General features: G+C 37.5%; 1 protein-coding gene across 1 annotated transcript in view; it reads right to left on the minus strand.

The window, feature by feature from the left end:
* Window positions 1-21,892, minus strand: part of LOC138733927 (cilia- and flagella-associated protein 43-like) — a 58,758-nt gene that overhangs the window by 13,319 nt on the left and 23,547 nt on the right. The window contains 22 exon segments of the mRNA XM_069881445.1: window positions 578-667; window positions 1,439-1,645; window positions 3,333-3,542; window positions 4,353-4,469; window positions 5,225-5,329; window positions 5,782-5,907; window positions 6,638-6,715; window positions 7,685-7,798; window positions 8,383-8,548; window positions 9,266-9,396; window positions 9,834-9,986; window positions 10,718-10,887; window positions 11,934-12,074; window positions 12,844-12,947; window positions 13,961-14,043; window positions 14,045-14,110; window positions 14,928-15,008; window positions 16,111-16,227; window positions 17,094-17,225; window positions 17,960-18,039; window positions 18,935-18,994; window positions 20,745-20,895. Coding sequence (XP_069737546.1) covers window positions 578-667; window positions 1,439-1,645; window positions 3,333-3,542; window positions 4,353-4,469; window positions 5,225-5,329; window positions 5,782-5,907; window positions 6,638-6,715; window positions 7,685-7,798; window positions 8,383-8,548; window positions 9,266-9,396; window positions 9,834-9,986; window positions 10,718-10,887; window positions 11,934-12,074; window positions 12,844-12,947; window positions 13,961-14,043; window positions 14,045-14,110; window positions 14,928-15,008; window positions 16,111-16,227; window positions 17,094-17,225; window positions 17,960-18,039; window positions 18,935-18,994; window positions 20,745-20,895 — 2,682 coding nt within the window.

Genomic DNA, 21,892 nt, shown 5'->3' on the forward strand with positions numbered 1-21,892 from the left:
GGATGTTCACGTACCAAATAACTTACTCAAACTGCCATTCTGGCATTCTAGAAAAGAATACACAGGTATAGACTACTCCTGTGCAGTTGGTAGGCTAGGGTGAAGGAGGCTATTGTGTTATTGTCTCATTGAGCATCTCTTTTGGGAACCGAACCATTTTAGGTTCTGCACAGATGCGTTTTAAAGCCAGAGGAAAGCATTACAACACCCTTGCCTTATCCCTGAAGAGCACAGGTCGCTCAGTTAACAAACACAGATAAAGCAGAAAGCTCTCTCTTGAGCAGCAGCATGCATTTAGAAATTTATCTAATCCCTAGTCACCTGATAGAGTATTTTTAACTGCCATTTTTTTTAGAAAATGTTGAGCCTAATACTAAATCTTTTCTCCCCCCGGCTGGTCTAGGTAGTTCCAATTGTAAACGATAATAAGAAGGAAAAGGCACACATCATCATTACCTACCATTTACACTTTATTCTCCCATGCTACATGACTGGAATATTTCAGTGCAGCATTAACTAAATAAGCCTGACCAGAGACAAAGGCCTACACAGTAAAAAAGGAAACTACTTTAAGTACCTTCTCAGCAAGACGTCTTTCCATTTCAAGCTTAGCCAGCATTTCTGCTTTCTCTCTCTCTTCTTGAGTCAAGTATTTTTCAACTTTAATCTGAAGGAAGAAAATGAGGGTCATATCAGGGTTCTTCTCTCCAAATGTGATCACATGCAGACTAAGAACCTTTGGAAAGAGGGGCAATACTAATTCTTGATGCTTTTTGTATCTCTGCTCCATGATAATACTCCTCAAGAGGACATTGTTCTTTCGAACACCCCTGAAAGCATATTTAAAAATGCTAAAATAGAAACTACCATCATTTTTGTTGAGATTAGTTGTATTTCTTGCATACCTTTTCTGACAGTGAATAACACGAACTGGTGAGAGAACAGAGAGAATTGGGAAAGACTGACCAAAAGAGCATGAGATTGGTGGAATATATTGTATAAGAAGCATGGTGCTTCTTTATAAATTATCATTTCAATTTATAATTACAGTACTAAGCACGGTTTAGTACCCACACACTTAGTCTAAAACTACTTAGTCTCAAAATGGTGCTCAGAATAAACAGAGAAACCCTTATCTATGGAAGTAAACCCTCCAAGCCTGGCTTGAATCTTACACTCAGGAACAGGGGGAATATCTACCTAATTTATAGCCAATTAAAAACTTAACATCAACGAATTAAGATTGTATACATCTTATTCATTTTGGATTGACTTATTATAAGTTTTCTCCCTAAAGAGTGAAGGGAAGCAAAAGAGACAAAAAGATGATTTTAAGTACACAGACACATCTGTTTTCAGCTTTTCAATGTCTGGCAATGACAGGAATTAAATAAATATATTTGAGTAGGTGAAAGAGAAAGATTCATTTTTCAAACACCTCTGAATCCTGAACTGTGAGTGCTCGCTCTGGTATCTCATCATCTGTAAGAGCTGGCTCCCACACTTCCAACTGCAGATCAAGTTGTTCCAAGATTTCTCGGATCCTCAGGTTTCTTTCTTTCACTCGTTCTATCTCCTGCTCCTTTTGTTGTGCAACTATGTCAAATTCCTTATTAAAAGCAGTTTTCAGTTTGTAAATGATGTCCTGAAATACCAAAAAGGGAAACAGCAATATGGCACAGGTCACATCCATCCATGATTATGGGACCACTCCTCAAGCCATCAAAACCATAAATGTGTGTAATTGTATGTGTGACAGGGAGATAAACTGGTAAAGCCCTTTAATGAAAATCATATAGGCAGAGCTCAAGCTTTGTTAAATAGAGGTGGGCAAACTATCATTCGTGGGGTTTTTTTCCCCGCATAGAAATTTTTATTGCTGCATATTGCTGCAAACACTGGATAGAAAATTCTATTTGCTTGTTTTTGAATTCTTTGGCTGAAAGAAGGGGCCTCAAAGAAAAAAAACACATGACCTATAAATCTAGAGACTGTAAATCACAGGTAGAGGGGCATACTTTTAAGGGACATACACGCTAAGGACATATTTTCCTGATTTTTAAGTGATTCATCCTGCAGTTTCAATAATGCTTTTATGTGATTTTCTGCCTGGCATATGTAAGAAAAATTCCCTCATTAAATAAATAAACAAAAGTCGTAAACTATTTTTTTAAAACAGCTAAGACCTTACAATGATTTTAAAAATCATATATTCTCGGTGCTTAAATTCTTCCTTTAGCCTACAGAATTGACCTCAACCAAGCAGAATAGAATATTAAGAGAGAAAACTATGTGTGTCTCCTACTACATCAATTTAATAAAATGAAACATGGAAAGGATTTCAGTTCTATCACCAGATTTTACATTTTGAGATGCTTTAGCTGTCTGCAATTTGTATTACAATAAATATTTTTGTGGCCATGATTATTTCATTGGTTTCTAATACAATAATAAGTTATGATGTAGTAAGGCAGGATGGCAGATAACATAAAGTGTTGCTGGGAGACAAAAGGCTGTGCTCAAGTGTTTGTCAGCTACCTATCTAACTCTCAGCAAATTCACTGCACTGGCCAAGAACACAGCAGACTTGTCTGCTATTAGATATATCGTATGCATCTTGAAAGCCACACAGTAGAAAGATCTCGTTACATCCAAACTTACATCTAAAATTGCTCCTTGTGTTTCTTCCCCATCTGCTTTAAAAACTAGTGTATCTACTAGATTTTATGTATTACAACGCATAACTGTTGAGCTCTGCTACCAGTTGTAGCCTTAAAGAGCTCTGATGAGGCAATGCTTTACTGTTGTTTAACCACTTCTGCCCTTGCAGATCATCTTCATAAGAAGCCTTTTATGTAGCATGTTTACTGCTTAATAAACAGGCCAGGGTAAGAGAAGGGAGAGTCGGATAGTAAAGAATATTAAATAACAGAAACACTGAAGGCTCCAAATGAAGGGCTGATAAGACTGTAAAGAAATGAAATGGTGTGAGGATACAGCTGAACTTTCATTCAGCAGCAAATAGTATGGAAAGAGGTCACGTTTCCACAGGCATGCTGAGCTGTGCAAGCCAGCTATACAAACACCAGAGGACAAATAGAAATACTCTCAAATTGGGTAACCAATTTCATAAAAACGTTTTTCTTCCACACCTGAGCTGGCAAATCCACGTGGTGCTTTGCTGCACGATGTGCATTTATCTGTAACACAGTGGCCTGTGCAACTCTCCATTGCAGTGTCAGTACACCCAAAATCTGAGCGTCTGTGACTGCTATGAGAACCCAAAGGTGTGGCAGTGCCACTACAGTAATACAAACTTGAAAAGACATCACCTTTAATAACACTATCTGATTGACTTTCTGCTCCCTACTGTGCAAGTCCAGTTGGTGGTACAGGATAGATGTATCTCCACCATACTGAGAGCTCAGACTTCCAATCAGGCAGGAAGATGCATTATCATCAGCCGTTACGTCTTCTGTCTTCTCTCATTCTTCCTCAGGTAATACAGTCTCAGACTCAGTCTCAGGATTTTTCTTCTGAGCCTGAATATCACAAACATGACAACTGTGTTAATTTTGTATACGAACCAGTGGCACACGTATGAAAAAATTCTAGAGATCATATTCTGCAATTAAGCCCAGTGATCAAAAACCCACAAGTTGAAGTGAACATATACAGAGTATTTGGCCCAGTTGTAGGATCCCCAGTACAAGAAAGACACGGGCATTCCGGAGCAAACCCAGCGATAGGCCACTAATACAATTAAGGGTTTGAAGCACCTAATATGTGAAAAGAAGCTGAGCGTGCTGGGATTGTTTAGCCTCAAGAAGGAGAAGGCTTGGGGGGTGGTGTTTAATAACACATATGAAAACCTGAGGAGTAAGGACAACAGAGCCAGACTCTTCTCAGCGGTGTCGGTGACAGATTGAAAGGAAATGGTTATACATCAAAATACAGAACATCCAACTTAAATATAATGAAACACATTTCCTCTGAAGGTTGTCAAACATGGGAGAAGGTAGCCTATAGAGGTTATGGAATCCTCCATCCTTGGAGATATTCCAAACCTGACTGGACATGGAGCTGAGTAAATTGTTCTAGGTGGGCTGGAGTAGATGACTTCCAAATGGCTTATCTAACCTCAGCTCTTCTGTGATTCTTCAATACTAATGCATTTGTTCTAAGTAAAACCACAACATTTCATCTTTACGAATATCTTCAAATTTTTAGGGAAGTATTTCTACAGCGAAAACGGACCCAAGAAATGTGTCTATGTAAAAAAGGGGTTAAGATGCCAACTCAGAGCATTCTGATCTGAAATGCCTATATGCAGTACTTCAAAGGGATTGTACCTCATCATCAGCTGTCTCAATCTTCTTTAACTGGAGAACTTTCTCCAGAATTTTCAGTTCTTCTTCAGTACGTTCCTTCATTGGATAATTTTTCACTTCAGAAGCTATATGGAAGCACTGTTCAATTATATTTTTTTTTTAGAAAACAAAAACACCCAAGGTAAAAACTTCTTCAGAACACATCTGTTAATTCATTTGTCCAAAAACTGAATGCTAAATAGTTACAGAGGCTTCTTAAAATCAGAAATAATATTGATGATCAATTAATGTAGACAATCCAGCAAGAATATAGGAGTCAGAAAAAAACCACTTGCCTTTTTGGTAGTAAAAATGGTTGGTTTAAAATTTGCTGCCTTTATTTATTTTTTTTTTTAAATAACCTCTGGCTATGTCCTCTTTATTCACAGAATTCAACCAGGACAAGATTTTTGGTAAAATTACTCGGTCTTTAACCACCCTTGAGATAATCTAGTATCACTAGTTTGACTAATATCCCTCTGTTTAAAATAGGCTAAATCAGGGTTAAATTTTGCTTTTACATTCTGTGTTGCAGAAGTCCTACTGACCCAACACAGAAATATAATATTTACCTTCTCCGTTTAGCAACACTGCATGAAGATATTCTCTAGTATCTAGGAACTAAGGAGTTACTTATTTGCTTATTAGCACATTTATCCACTTTAAAAGGCAAAATCAGCCAGGCTCGGTCAAAATCAACAGAATGAAAGATTTGCATGAGCCCTGGAAAGAAGTGGTTTTTTTCCTCATACCATAAGCAAACCAGAAATGTGTTATACTTCTATTTATTTTGTTTCAGTACCTTAAGGAATCAATAAACTACTGCAGTAAGTGAGTTAGAAAGTGATGGTTACCTTAACAGCACGTCCTTTTACACACACTGGATCCCAGCACTCATGTTTGATGACACTCTGCAAATAGCAGTTGGCTAAATTCTCCATTTCAATCTCCTTCCTCACCTTTCAAGATACAGAAAAGAAAATAATGACATGTGGTGCAAACCAACAAGATATAGGCAATTTGTATTGAGTTGTTGAAACAAACCTGGCAGATTAAATGAATTACCCGTATTTCATAATCTTAGACTACTGCAGCTATCTTCTCCAAAAATGATATTGCATACTACTGCTACTGAAAGGTGTCATTTCATATGTGAAGAAAAGCATTCCAGAACTTAAGCAGCGCTGTACCCAAGGTCACAGTGTCAGATTTACAGTTTCTGGCATAGATCATATTCCAACTGGCAATATCTGCATTAGCAGATTCACCTGCTTCAAAAAGTGACTTAAAATACTTTTACGCTTTCCTGCTTCTCAACAGTGAACAACTTTGAGATCATCTTCTATTCTTCAGTTATTGCTTCTCCTTTTCACTGCTAGTTTTAAAATGTTCTCTTTCCACTCTATCATACCCTGGCCACTTCTTCTTCAGCCTTTTCTTGTGCTCTTTCCTGTTCTTCTACATCCAGGTTGAACTCCTGCTGCTCCAGTTTCTCAATGTCTGGCACCAGTTCATTTTCATGCATCATTTTCTGAATCTGTTTTTTTAAAAAATAAGTATAAGGAATAAAAAGTAATTCGAATGTGAATAGAGGAAACACTGGTTTTAACACTGTGGAACTTGATAACAGAGAAAATCATTTTAATTGCCTCCACTTTTAACTGCTTCATGGTAATTGGTAGAACGTGCTGCCTGTACCTAGTGACAGAGACTACTATGTGAATATATTTCATCCTTCCCTTAAAGCTCATTTGGATGTTATATGTGGAGTTGTGCATACTTTCTAAGAATCTGTAGCATGGAATTGTTCATTCTTTAGTTCTGAGAACTTTCAAAAGTTTTTATCTATCTCATGCAGTTCAACAAAGGGAAATGCAAAATCCTGCATCTGGGGAGGAACAGCCCCATGCAGCAGGATATGCTGGGAGCTGAGCAACTGGAAAACAAACTGGAGAAGGAAGAGGAGAGGATGACAGTTTCTATAACGGAAGGCTGTTAGACCAGCAGAAACTAGCCTGCTGAGGGGATAGATTGCTCAAGATATAAGGGTGGTACAAATTTTTTAGTTGGAGCAAAGGAACCTCAGAACCAGACAGTTGTTCCTGACAGGTTCAGCACGCTGTCCCTGAAGAGACAAATCTCTCTATTACCTGTCTGCTCAGTGTTTATGACAGAAATGTAACTAAGCACTAGAGCTGATAGTTGTAAAGGAAGTGTACATGTAAACAAAACTGTAAGCTAAGCCATTACACTTGTAAGAAACTCACAGTTTCATGCAGCTTTTTAATTCCCATTTGCAGCTCTTTCTTCTGGTTAGCAAACCTCTCAGTCTCTTCTCTAATGACCTGACATACAACAGATATATTTTTGAAAATAAAAAATAACCCAGGAAACGACTGAAGTGATCTAAAGGAACATTATCTGTACAGAAAACAAAACTCAGAAGGGATTAATAACTGAAATAGACATAAGCTTAATTCAATAGGTTGATTCTTAGAACTGCTAAAAAGAAAAATGATTGTACACCCAGTTCACACTGTAAACTGGTTATACAGAAACAGAGCTTAAAATAAGGAAAGAAAGAAAGTCACTCCTGAGATCACACAGAAAGCAATGATATTTCATCTTATCATTGAGCCCCAGAAGCTGGAGAATATATACAGCTCTGGTTCATAACAAAAAGAACCTGCTACCACCCATAATTCATATTTCTGAGGAAAAAAATTATCTATGCTAACATTAATATAGCAATTTCCAGACTCACAAAGCACTAAATCCCCTCTCTGCACACTATTAGATCTTTGATGAACTTTTACTCTTAAAAAACTTTGGTTCCACATCATACTCACCTCAACCTTAACCTGAAACAAACCTCAGGGGGTTTGCAATTAATGTCATATTGTTGACTATTGATTTATCAGTGCTGTAGAATTTTTTATTCTGGCCCTTGGGAAGAAGCACCTGCTTGGTTTCTGGTAATAATCTTCTGTGTAACTTCTTGACATTTAGAAGAAAAACATCTTTACAAGTTTCTAAAGGAAGCCGATTTCTCTGGCAATTTCTTTTTTTTTTCATTTACTCCTTGTGTAGAAGTGGCCTTTTGGCCTTTAGAGCTCCTATTGTGCTCAGTACCTGCTCTGGTGTGTTTATAACGTTGACCCTAACTTTTCTAAAGGTCTAGATGGCAACGCCTTAAAGGGAGGCCCAAATGTCAGAAGAGCTTTAGAAAGTAGATTACTTTACAGCACATAATTCAAATCACTACTGACTCTTGAAAACTCCTGTTTTGATTATTACTTGTTCTATCGAAGTACCTTCTTCATTTTCTGATCTATCCACGTCATTTCATTGGTATTGGCTGAATATGAACTGGTGACGTTTCCGTCTTCCTCTGTCACCTCTACATTGGAAGATTTAAGCGATGCATCCTGAAATTAAGGATATAAACATCCATCTCAGGTACTTAGAGAGAATAAGAGAGAGACCAAAATAAAATAAAAATTGGACTCGCATTAGAAGCACCACCACGTCATTAAAGAGAATGTTACAATATTTTTACTCCCTAACCAGGCTCCAGATTTGGTCCAGAAAACCCTTGCTGTTATGCAAAGCCTTTTGACTCAAATGGCCTGACATTACTAACTTCTGTAATTGCTGCTTTGCTTGATTTCAACAGGAAAACAAACAACACACAATGTATAGCAGTAATATCACACTGGAAATGACAAATAATTTCACATGAGGAGAAATTGACTTTCACAGAGTTTTCTGTGGCTGAAGAAACCATGTGAAACTGAAGCTGTGAATGCCATCTTCCCATAACTATTCCATTTCCTTGTTTATACTATTCTACAAATTAAGAATTAAGCATATTCAGCCTATCCTTGGGAGTATTTTGCTACTTCTGCAAAAGGATCAGAGTTTGTTTGGAGGACAGTTTTTATCATGTGCAATTTTAGGATAATGATCAAACCTTCCCCCCGCTTCCCTAAAAATAAAAAAAACACCCCACCTTAAATTTCCCTTCTGGAAGTGATTCTGCTGTGGATTCTGGGTCAAAATGCCGTTCTGCCATGGATTGTAAAACAGTATTTTCATTTGAAGTGGACTTGTTCAGTATAGCAAGAAGAGATCGCCAGTGAAGATCAGCTTCCTCAGCTTCAGTATTCTTTATCTTCCTAGTAAATAGAAAATAAATTGATGTATTTTTATGTCTTATAATAAAGGACAAATTATTAAATATTCCATATAACAAAATTACTAAGTTGTTCAAAAATGCCTATTCAATATTTTTACATATGATTTAATATTGTTTGAGTTCTAGCATTCATAATTAAGTGAAGTTTCTTCAGAATTAGAAATTCTGAAAGATTCATTACCCAGAGTAGAAATACCACTCTGGTGGACCCATCTTCCATTTATGCATCTGCCTGAACATTTGTTATACCACAGAAAAGCTGTAGTTTCACGTGTCCCTCACTCCTAATGTTTGCTAAGAGCTCTCTATGGGCACAGTTCAATTCCCTCCCATTAAATCTGTAATGTCCCCTAATCACTGAAATAAAATGGTATCTCATGAGATTATATGGCTTAGATCCTCAGACACCCCATTCCAGATGGTTTATTTGAGAGTGATAAGCAGCTTATTATGGGTAATGCTTATCAGAAGACACTCCTTTATCTTGTATTGCAACCGCACCCAAAGTCCAAGACATTCTCCACAACACTGGTGGGAAGCTTTAAATGAGCTAGGGAAGCTACCTCTAATGATGAGAGGAGTGACTTCATCTAATTCTTAACCTTACTTTGAGACTAATAAAAAGTCTAGAATCACAAATAGATGCAAAATTTGTCTGTCAGGATACAAAAATTCACACCATCAATATTATACATACTTCCATTTCAGGCACACCAGGGCACCATCATTTTTCCCAATAACAAGGATAAATTTGCTATCCAGAGAAAATACCGTGGATCTGATTCCTCCTCCTTGATATGAGTGACAATGCATACGAGCGAGTATATCCTAGAAAAGTCACAGAAGCAGTATGAGTAAATATGTTTTTGTAACAGGGTATGTCTATAAACTATGCTTCTGTATTTTCTTACAGAAGTCAATCCAAAATGTCAACACGAAGTATATAAAAGCCTAGGATTTATGATTTTGTGATTTTTGACTACAGATGGGACAAGTTTCTAGAATACTAACTTTGCAGGTGATGATAACGAAAAGTAGTAAAATTATCTACCCCAAGATTTGCTGGAGAAGAAAGTAAGTAGTTTGTATAATCATCAGTTATAAAAACAATTGTACTATATAATGTTATGACAGTTCATGTTCAACGTAAATTTTTCTGGAACACTTTATATTCAAGCAAAGAAAAGCTTCCAGTGAAAGAAAGTAGCTTGCACACCTCTTTCTCGCGTACACCAAACAAAGCCTGTACCTGGATGCCTACCTACCATAGTAGGAGTGTGATAGACGAACAAAACACCATCGTTCGCTGCTGATGCCAGCCACCGGCCGTTGGGTGATAAACAGAGGATCCCCGATCCAAACTGATTGCTACGAATCCTCTTCTCTGATAAAAATACTGATGGGTCTTCCGATATAGTCTGCCGAACAAAGAAAACGTTAGCAGCAGTTCAGATTATGGAGATGTCTATGCCATTTTGAGAAGGCTGATGGCAGTTTTGTGGGTTATCACATGTGGTGATTTACAATCCAAACACTTGGATTTCTGAGCTCAGGAAGCAGTAACATTGCTACGATGATTTGCTTCTCATCTCTTCAAAAGGGTCTGTGTGTTTTTATGTGCCTGGGCCCAGAGTTGTCAAGGAGGAATGCCCACCTTTGGAATTCACCTTCTTCCTTGACCTGACTCAAACTGGGGGAGACCTATGAGCTACAGAGAGGTCCAGTTCATCAGCAGGCAATGACAGTGACCACTACTTCATTTCAGGCAGGGCTGAGCTGGGTTTGCAGTTGTGTCTTAGAGTCATGGGCTCACATGGGCTCAGTGCTTTTAAGAGCTGGATACTCCAGTTACTCAGCAGACTGCACAAAAGCACAGCTCCAACACAGAAGCTACACATGAAGTGCCTGCAAGCTGTACAAGTTTTAAGAAGCAACATTTGGCTTTCTCTGTAATCAAACAAGAAGATTGCTTTTGCCAGATTTCTGAGCAGGTGGTAGGATACTAAAAGTTGATGTTTATGGATGGAGTAGATATTTTGAGTGCAGAGATGACTTTTTATGATAATATCCTGCTATATTAACTTCAGCTACAGCCTTTGTTTGATGGTATTTAACCATCACCCAAAATAAAGCAGCTTCAGAAAATTACCTTTTCAGTGAGATGATATTTACAGATGAAAAGTCCAGAGGTACAGTAACCATACACAATATTATCCTTCAATCTGACTGCTGAGCTCAAAGGGCAATCCAGATCATAACGCTCCTGTTTAATGGCACTAGCATCAAACATTCCTTGGTCATTAACATACTCATCATTATCTAGAAGCGTGAAAAAAGAAACAGGGAGGAAAAGGCATCATTACCACTAATGCAGGTGCTTCACCCATCAAGTAATTAAGAAAATCAGTCTCAGCAAGGAGTGAGCATTATGTGAGTTTTCAAGGAGACTAGGAATTAAGACACCTAGGTTTGACACTTACTCTGGGGGTCGTGCCAATCTAGCACACTGCAGTGAAGCAGAGAGACAGCTCTAAAGAAGTCCTAGAAACGGTTTAACCACAGTGATGTAATTGTTTGCATACCCTGATTTACCCTGCTCTGCTGTGCCTTAGTTAAATTTATGCATTTAAGACCTCTCATGACAACTGAATTAGTTTTCCACCTGTTTCCAGAAAGTGCCCCGAACTGATCATTCCAAGAATATCAGTTTTCCAGAAGGTGAATGGAAGTTTGCCTTTCTTAGGCGTCCTTAACCCCCCCCCCTCTTTTCCTCATAGTGACACTTTTCTCATAGAAAGTTTCTTTAACATTTCCTATTGGGACACAAGGTAATATTTTTTAAACACAGTAGACTTTTTCCTTGGTGCTTTTACACAGAAAAGCTATAACAAAGACAGGGAATCACTATTTTTTTAGATAGATCAACCTTTAATATTTTCCTTCTGAGCTATTACATACCTATAATAATTCTTTGAAGAGGCTGGTGGGATTGATTCCCCTTTGAACACCCGATATGCTAGTCTGCAAAAGGGTGATGCCTAGAACAAGGTCTCTGTGACTGGCTTCGGGCATTGCCCACTCAATAGTAATAATAACAGCAATAACAACCACCACCAGTAGAAGTAGTTGTTAAGCGATGGCTTTGTGAATCTGCAAATGAATTACTTCTTCCTTCCTTGGCCTTCCCTTAAAAGATCACATTTTGCAATGATTGAGCTGACTATAAAGCCTACCGAATGCTGTATGAGAAATGATGTCCCAGGAGAATGTACAGAGGAGATGAAGAAAGAGATTAAGATTTGTGTTAATGGATGGCAATAATATGATCTTCCCTTAGAAAAATATCACAGAATATATATTCTTACCTGTTGTGAGTTCTGAAGGTAGATAAAAAACTTCCAGTCTTGCTCTCTGGCCCGCTCCCACATTAAGAAGTGCCGCCACTTCAACTAAGTCCTTGTTGAAGTCAGAAACTACAGAGAGATCCAGCACTTCATCTGCTAAGGCTGAAGCAGGTAGGGAACATCAATGCAAATTGTTACTGAATCACGGTAACGTTTTTGCCGAGTTATCACATCAAACAAAGAGACCCATGTTCAGGACACATCTCAGCTCAACCACACAGTTTGGAACTTGCATGAAAATATCAGACAAGCCACAACCTGGTTTTGGAAAGTGCGGCACGCACACAACTTCAGCTAGAGGCATCCAGCACTGAGAGTGCTAAGTGTTACTATGACATTAAACATTCAAATATGACTTTACATCCAGCTTGAACTGTAGCAATTTTGAGGTTCTCTGCTGATAACCACCACTTAAAGTTATGATGAAGGTCTATACTTATAGATGCGATCTGTAAGTATAACGTTAGTGGAATTGAGAGGCTGCAAAAACAAATACACAAATTTCTGAAGAATTATTCTGTGACTTAAAATTCCATCATTTTCATTCTTTAGCATCCAGCAGCAAAGCTGACAGTTCCAGCAGTCCTCACGTTAAAGATGTCCGGGGCAGGCAATTGCACCCAGCTATCATGACCTATGGATTTTTACTCTAAATTCTCTCAAGATGAGCCACAAAAGTCTTAAGTTCTTTGCCACTACTATTCCTTTTGTGCTGGAGTTGTGATCAGCTGGTTAGCTAATCCATTCTCTTCCCTCTGACTGACCTGCTCCTTTGCTAACTAAAACTAAATAAAAAAAAAAAAAAGCAAGTACACCTAAAATACAGTAAATAGTGAAAACACAGTGTAGTTAATGCTGTAACATTTATTACCTACATATCCAAGAACTTGGAATAATTTTGAAGGCCGGGCATCTAGAATAAAGATATGTCCTTCTGCAGCCCTAGTGATGAGGAACCGGCCACTCTGGTCATAACTAGGTGAAAAAAAAATCCAAATAGAAAACAGCTCAATAAAAAGAGTCAAATAATTCCACTCCAATAACTCTGCTGACTTCACTGAGGGCATAAACGCAACTGAAATTTCAGCTTCTAGGTTTACAGGATTAGGGTCTGATATAAAGTGCAGTTATGAGTGCAATTTCTAATTGTGTGGGTGGTCAATCTAAAGCTAACGATGCTCCATAGCAGTCTGTTAACAACTTCAGCAAATCTTTAATGAAGTTTATGTTTTTAAAAATAAAACGGCTATACAGATTTTGATATTATTTTTAATAGACATGGCTCTGTTTATATTGATTTGACCTTGAATGAGTTGCTTTCCGTATCTATTTTTAATGTTTTATCTTAGGTAGCTGTGGAAAGTGATCACATCTGAGTCTCCAAATAACAGGCAGACTAATATTAAAGTTTAACTGTTCAATATCCATTTTATTTTTTAAAAAGTAGAAGTAAAATACTCTCAGATTTTTCAATAATGGAAAAAAGCAACCAACCAAACAAAAAAAGCCTTTTACATCACTAGAGCTTATTACAGGAGGACTGGTAAATTCCAGAACAGTGAGCAAATGAATAATTAACAATGGTAATAAAAATCCACCGTATAAAAAGGGATGACCAAAAGGCTTATACTTAATTTCACAAAAACTTAAATTTACTTCTAGTGAGAAATGGCCCTCTAAAGTTGGATACATGGAATTGTGCATAATTATTGCACACAGTGATCTGCCAGAAAGGATCTTATACATGAGTATTTTCAGTGCTCAGTTAAACCTTCTTGAAATACAGGTTTATTATATTTCTCTCATATAAATCCTGCCACTACCTCTCTTGCAAGCAATTCAGAATATGTTGGAAAATAATTGAAACCATCAAAATATTTTACTTTGTTATTTTTGGAATCAAAGCTTGAACAGTTTTTTTGTTCAACTAACAGCGTTACTCAAGAAACAGATTGACAATATTACTGCCCCTGCTGCTTCATACTTACTGCAAAGACAACACTGGAAATTTGGAAAGAAAAATTCTGTGAACAACCCGTGGAGCTTCAGCTTTGGTAACATCAAGAAAATAAGATTTGACCTCTTATGGTCCCAACAGCAACGCTGCTGGAGGAGGGACAGCAAGCCATAGCTGTTGCCTAGTTGAGAAACAAAATATGATTAACAGTTCCATACCTTTTTTTACAACTATTCTGTATGTTAGTATGCGACTTCTTTTACTATTTAGAAGTCCCTAAAATTTGAAGAAGAAACCTCAAATGGTTCAGCTAAAAAACTTGTTTTTAACAAAGTATTTTAGAGACGTCTTGGCTTTTTTCCCTATGCTCTGTATCTACATATCAAAAGCCAATTCTGCACTCCTCAGAAAAAAATCATTATATCCACATTTAAAGTGAAATAAGTCCCACCTCAATGAAACAGTGAGTGCATTGTTATGTGTACAGCTCTCACAGAAAGGGATGAGTCTCTTACTGTGTCAGATTTCAGGGTTTGAATGCATCTTAAATCAGGACAAAGCATTAACAGTTTTAAATACTTTTATCAACTCAGTTTCAAGAGCCTGGTCATTCAAGGCATTTAGTTTTTACAGACTCAAAACTTTTCCATTCAGTTCTGACACTCATTAAAAATAAATATTTCATCAAATATTATAAAAATTTAGATTGTTATTTACAAATATGTGCTTAAAGACACATCACTACAACAACCCAAACCATTCAATGATTCTATGACATGAGGTTGACATGTTGCCTCTGCTTTATGGCCCAGTTCAATAGATGATTAGTTCAAGTAAACGTAATATTTTTAAATCTCTTTCATGGGTTGTACAGAGACACTACTGATCTTTCCTCACCACAGGTTGATCCAAATCTGTGGAATATTATGCTATGAATTAAGAAATACTAAAGAAAACTTCAAGCATCAGTCACTAAATGAGCTCCTGGTTGCGTGTACCTGAATATCAAGGTTGAGCTTGCTGAGGCAAGTTCCATCTTCCAGGAACCAAACTTGTACTTCACCTGAAATTGTTACAGACTATTGAACAGAGAAAAAAACATAGTCAAAAGAGAGTGGAATAACCAAATAGTCTGGAAATGACTAGTGATCTTTTATAGAATATAAATTCAAATAGTGTCTGAGCAGAGCAGATCAAGGATTACTAGTTTTGCTTGAAATTACCTTGAATTCCCTTTAAGTCCAGTTGCTGCAAGGTACGCCTACCTACGGAAAATGTGTAATCATTTCTGTGAATTGATGCAAATACAGGAATGTTTTTTAAGCAGAATGAGACAATCTAGGGCAAAACATGTAAGCTTGATCAATATTAGCACTCCCACCATTCAGCCTGCAATAGAAAACCTGCTTATCATTTTGTTTGCACAGGAAAGGGCTTAAGGTGACATCTGGTTTTCTCACATGAAAAATTATGTGTATCATGTTTTTGAGGCCTTCTTATAACCAGGAAATTTTATAATTCCACAGTGAAGTGTGGCTAGAGATCAATCAACCCTCACATCACTCATTCAGACTCAGGTAAAATTTGTCATTCCCATGTTATTGACAAACAAACAGATTATCAGCAAAACTAATTGATTCACACCCCAGAATTTCAGGGCTGGCTACTTGAAGAATTCATGGCCTTGAGATGAAACAGAGTTGCAGGAATCCAAGACACAGGAGGAAAGCAAGGAATATTTCAGAATGAACAGATCCATGAGTAATGCCTCGTTGTCCCTGGACCTGGGACAAAGGCATCTCTCAGGCTGTTCCAGTTTGTGCTGGAGGCTGAAAAGATCAGCAGGGATTCCTTGTTCCGACATCTGTTCTCTGAATTGAATCAACCTTTTGCTCAGCTGTGTTCCTGACCACTAGTGAGACAGCAAATAAACAGCAGAACCATACAACATTTTAGCAGCCTGCGAATTATCCACCCTGCATTCCAGGGCAAGTTCTGACCCTTCTATAGGCCATACCTGAATTAATGCCATTTAATTCCTTAATGAGAAGGTTTTCCACAACTGTAACAAACACCAGAACAGTCACGATCTCTGCAAGGCTTTTGATTTTGTGTCTTACCAACGTTTTGGTCATCTGAAAAGAGCCACAATTATATATAAGGAAGAAAATAATTTCTTACCACACAGTACTTGTCCCCTGGAGTAAGAAAATCAGCTGTCAGGAAACAACTACTGCATGTGTCCAGGAGTTTGACAGCTTCTCCACTGTGGGCAGGTTTGTAAGCATAGATTGTCCCCTGACAAACAGAGAGAGATAATCCATCCCTGGGCTATGAGACTTCTCATTAAAAGCTGTCAAAGACTTCAAGAAAAAATACTCATCTTCCTGAGCTCTTTAAAGTTTCATACTCTACTCTAAATTGAGGTAAAAAGTGCCCAGTAGAATTCAACTGAATTTAGTAAATTATATAAATTTACACTAGCTGAAAATCAGGATGGTTCATTTGAGAGTGATCCAGCTAGTCACGTTTCCAAGTTTTGTTTCTCATAACTGCTTTAATTTAAAACCACCCTATTTCGTATTGCTCCAGAAACCAATCAATATTCTAAAGCAACATAAAACACAAATAATAAATCTTAAGCTTCAAAAGATGTTTTTATCTAAAGACCTCAAAACCTTTTAGAAACAATTCATAACTAATGTAGACATAGATTTTAGAACTTCTCTACGCATTTTACAAAAGGAGAGTGAAATCAGAGACAAAGTGTGACCAAAGTTACCCCCACAAAAAAACCCAAACAAACCACATTTAAATGCCAATTTAAATTATTAAAGGTCTGGAAAACCAGGGATAATTTGAGGATTTGGGACTCTTGTGTAAGATTTCTGGACATCAGGCTGGTCAAAGAAGGATCTTTGACTGGGTGGCCAGACAAATTCAGATAGATGCACAGAACAAGTCTCCCGCATAGCCACAGTAGGTCTGATGTACCCAAGGCCCAAGATTTCATTGCAAACACAAGATGGGCTAAGTTTACCTCTGGTATAATTTGTTGACTTGTGTGATTACATTACAGACATTTCATACTGGCAGTGCCAGCATGCACATACAGAATAAAAGGAACATGCCATTATATAATGCCGTTATCTCAAATGCTATACCTGGTCAGTGACAAGCAGAAGCACAGTGTAATCAGGTGAGAATATGAGGCTGGATATGGGTTTTAAGATATCAACGCAGATTTTCGTCTCATACTGCAGATCTTTGATGTGATAAAAGAATAAAACGCCCCCCTGTGCAGAAAAGTACAAATCCACATCAGGTCAAGGTCAATTATCCCAGCCTGAAGGTCAATTAACCCACCCACTCTGGCAAACTGAACTGGCAAAACCTTCTGAAATTCTCTGGAGCAAGTGTGTTTAACTGTATCCCATTGCTAATGGTCTCATCTGCCTTCATGACGTTTAAATCCAGACGACTCTTATCCTGCATAACGCATTTTTTGAAAAATCAAGGTGTTTTTTAATACAAGTCTTACTAACAGTCCATGTTTGATAACAGACTCTCTCATTAGTAAACACTTGAGATTCCACATTGTTTCTTTTGTGACAGTATAGGGATTTGTCCCTCTCTTAAGCAGCACTGTATAATGTAATCATCATTTTGGATTAAATATTGAGTGAGATTCAGCACAAAACAATTTGGTGGTTCTCTTGGTCATTTTTTTCTCCTCTCCTATTTTTTGTCCATCCTTCTTTCCTGTTCCTCTAGAACTCTCTTTGCCTTTTGTTAAAAATAGTATTGTCCTCTTTGGTTCCTTCTTTGACTTAAAAAATGGAATCTCTTCCCTCCCTGCTCCTTTCTGAGTTCTTGTCTCAAGTTCTAACAAAGAAGATATATGACAAAACCAGAGAGGACCTCCACTTTTTTTCTGACTTCTGTCTTTGCAGTGAGCTCTGCAAATACACTCCATTTGAATGCTTTTTGATTTTCACACAATAAGTTACAAGCATAAAGGATGCCTTACATTTCCAGCTGCATACAGTCCCCCGTTACAAAATGCCATGGCAAATAAAACTGATTGTTGTGGATCCTCTGGTTTGCCACCTGAAAGCACAAAGGCAACAAGAAACATCAAGTTTAATTCATTGCAACCATGTGTCCCAACTTCAAATCTGAGATGATTTACTACTTGTGAGTAAAAAGGCTCAACGGGCTATATATTCTTTGGACTTTGTGCTGTGATGATGAAGGACAAGGCTGGTACACATAATTTAAAGTGACAGTACTACTGTGGTCTGATGAATTAGAAATTAATTTGAGAAATCAAAACTTGTCCCAATGTCTGGCAACCTTCACTGTGGAAGTATTTTTTTTCCCTAATTTCTACTCAGAATTTCCATTGATGCAAACTGTGCCCTTTTCCTGTCAGGTTCCATCCTGTCTGTAACCTTTCATGAGTAGCTGAAGCAACAGTAAAATCCCCCATTTCCTTTCCACTGGGCTGAAGAGAGTTCTCACAGCCCATCTTTGTATGACACACGCAGACTCTGCAATAATCTTTGTGGCCCTGTGCTGAACTTTGTCCACTACGTGAATGCCTTTTTTGTATTGTGGAGCCCAAAACAAAACATTTGAAACAAACCCTAAATCCTAACTCAACTAAATCACAAGTGATTGCAGTTCTAAACAAAGTTACTAAAACTAAGCAGTAGAGAACCCATTCTAGCATCACTTATTCCAATTTAAACTAGAATGAACAGAAATTATTTCCCTGCCACTGTTTTTCCAGAGGCTATTCATTTGGCTGTCTACTAGCACAAAAGCTATTAATCATTTCTCCTGTAAACATATAAAAGGTTGCCATTGATGTGTCTTACAGAGGTCAGTGTGAGCTGAGTTTTTCTAACCAGTGGCTTCCTGCTGTACTCACATATTATTACTCCCAGACATCATTGATGCTGGCTAAAAATCAATTAGCTTGATTTGAACATGGAAATACCTTTCTTTTTCTGCGCTCCTCGAACATATGACACGATGTCTGACACTTTACACACGTATTCTGCACAAAAGAAAACAATATATAACGTCAACCTTGTTTATATGTCAGTATTGCAATAAAAGTCAGTTATAGCCCAGTCTACTGAACAAAAGGTGAAGTTTGGTATATTGAATCAAAAATGTGCATTCTTCTCCAATATCCACCATCTCTGTCATTTATGCATCTGAGCTGGCACAGTCGTTACGTGGTTCAGCTTACAGCTATAAAAGGGAGATAGTCATACATGGACTGTGATCCAGATGCAGATTTATCTATCTTCTAGTGCTAAGTTCTGGTTTTGTTATTTCCATTCATAATTTTTTAATTAGATTTACTTACAAAGGAAAGTTTAGCCAGCCTGAAAATTGCCCAAGTGAAATGTTGTGGCTGCTTACGGTTCTGTTTGCAAAACCATAACAGGAGCTTGGCACGTGCTTCGAGTTGGACACACACGTAAGCATTCTGCTGAGCAGATACAGATTGCAGTACATCTTAAATTAAGCAGAAGCTTCAGTAAAATACGAATACAGACAGTGTTCTCACACAGATTTAGGACAGGACTCAAAGAATACACAAGTGGAGGAAAATCCCAAATGGCAAAAATTCTTATTGCCTTCTAACGAACTGGCAAACCATTTCTGGTCACGCCTCAGCTTTATATTTGTTTGTGATTTTCAGCTCTTGATATGGCAAACTTAAGAGTCTGATGGTTTCAAAAACAGAGGAATAGTGCTGGTTTGCTGATTTTTTTTTCAGAGCTGCCTTCCATTTCTGTGCTGACTATCAAAACTGGATAGAGATACAGAACTTTGGGAAAGTCAGGGATATTTACAGCAGCTTAAAAAAATAATGTATTACATGGCAAAAGAAGAAAACAAGATTATCATCAGCCTGTCCATTAACACTGATTCAGTGTTTATTAAACATTGCTATGCTGGTCTACAGAAGGATATTATCCAGTTCTAGTGATAGAAATAATAATTTTTCACGGAAAGGGTCATTGGGCACTGGCAGAGGCTGCCCAGGGAGGGGGTTGAGTCACCTTCCTTGGAGGGGTTTAAGGGACGGGTGGATGAGGTGCTGAGGGACATGGGTTAGTGATTGATGGGAATGGTTGGACTCAGTGATCTGGTGGGTCTTTTCCAACCTGGTGATTCTATGATTCTATGAAGTCAAAGACGTCTTCTGTTCACTTTCTGTGCTTCATATGTAATGCATTAATGCCTGATAATCTTTATAGACTTGTTTTGAATACAAAATAGTTCCTATAATTGCTGACCTTAAGGAATTCTATTAAGCAATATTACGTCAAATTTGGTTTCGTTTTTTAAAGATTCATCATGAGCTCATCTGTTCTAACATCATCTACCGTATCAGAGGAGGACAGTCCAATATTTCATGCAAAATAAAATGCATTACTGGTGCTTAACTAACAGTAAAAATACATATAGCTGGTATATTAATAGTTTATTGTTAACCTAGTAGGGCTGGTTAATAAGATCAGGACTGCTGTAACTATTGTTCATTTTATCAATTTTGATGTATTTAGAAGTTTTTCTTTTTTTTTTTTCCAAAAAAAAATGAAAGCAAATTGTTGGGTGCTAAAGAAACCCACCCAGAAGTTCTGAATGTTTATCCTACTAATAAAAGAAATATGTCTTTACAATTTCTGTAAGATATACAATAGCAGAACAGCAGAAAGCAAAAAAAGCTTTCACCTATCCTTTTTCCTCCCTACTTGAATAAAAGACACCACACAGCTATTTCTTACCAGGGAGAGGTTTTTGTTGAAGAACAGAAACACTGCCTCTCTCAGCATCAATTGCCATAACATATCCTTCCTTACAGCCCAAGTAAATCTCTGAGGTCGCAGTCCAGCAGTGGGCAGTAGGATGCACTGACGGCTTAGCAGAATCTCTTGGCTTCAGCAAAAAAAATAAACAAGTTCAATTAACGATTGACAAATATCTGTACAAGCAGTTACGTACATTTTACAGCAAAAAAAAAAAAAAAAGAGCACTCCCTCATAGAGCCTGAGCACCTGTATAACTTCAGTCCTATTTATTCAGTTAGTCCTTCACTGAGGGGAGTAATTTGAAAAACGAGAACATTCTCCAGAGAAGTCTGTCTGGAGACAGTGGTGGAGAACTCACCTCTCTCTCTAGAAGCTTGTCTGAATGATGAATTATATTTTCATTTTAAAATTACATATTTTAAAATTTGAATTTATCTGAATTTATTCTCCAGCGCTTGTGTCTGTTACAGGTTTGTCCCCTAGCTTGGAATCCATCCGGTACTTTCCCTACCCTTGCAACAATGCTGACCCACCATAACCAATATTTTAATGATAAAATTATGATAAAATTCAACACTCTGAGACCCCAGAAGTTTGTTGTGTTTTTTTTTTAATGTCAGAATAGCACTGGAAGCCCAAATTGAAATGGTTACCCACTATTATCTCACCCTGACAAATGTTTTTCAAATTACTTTTCAACATAGTCTTCCACTGCATAGACATTACTTGCACATGTGGTCTTGCATACTTGGCAGTACTAAAGCACACTTTGTTTGAATAGTTTAGCGTATCGTATAATCCAAATTACTCTGTAAAACAGCTCTGTCAACCTTTGTGTCATCTGCAAATTAGTTCCAGAAATATCCTTGCCACAGACTTTGCATGTGCCTTGAATTTCATTTCACTGAAATAAATCTCATAAATCTATCATTCTCAAATCAGGAAGAACAGAAATTCACCATCAAATGTTATTAAAGACAGTGATCTGCTCAAATACAATAGTAATAGGGGTCATATAAATACCACGATAGAAAGAAATAGATGGAACAGGGTTTGGGGAGGGGAAAAGGGGAAGAAAACACAAGAAAACCTTGTAAGAACATTTAAGAGAAGATCCAAAGCAT

This window comes from Phaenicophaeus curvirostris, unplaced genomic scaffold (assembly GCF_032191515.1).
Source record: "Phaenicophaeus curvirostris isolate KB17595 unplaced genomic scaffold, BPBGC_Pcur_1.0 scaffold_46, whole genome shotgun sequence".
Taxonomy (NCBI): Eukaryota; Metazoa; Chordata; class Aves; order Cuculiformes; family Cuculidae; genus Phaenicophaeus; species Phaenicophaeus curvirostris.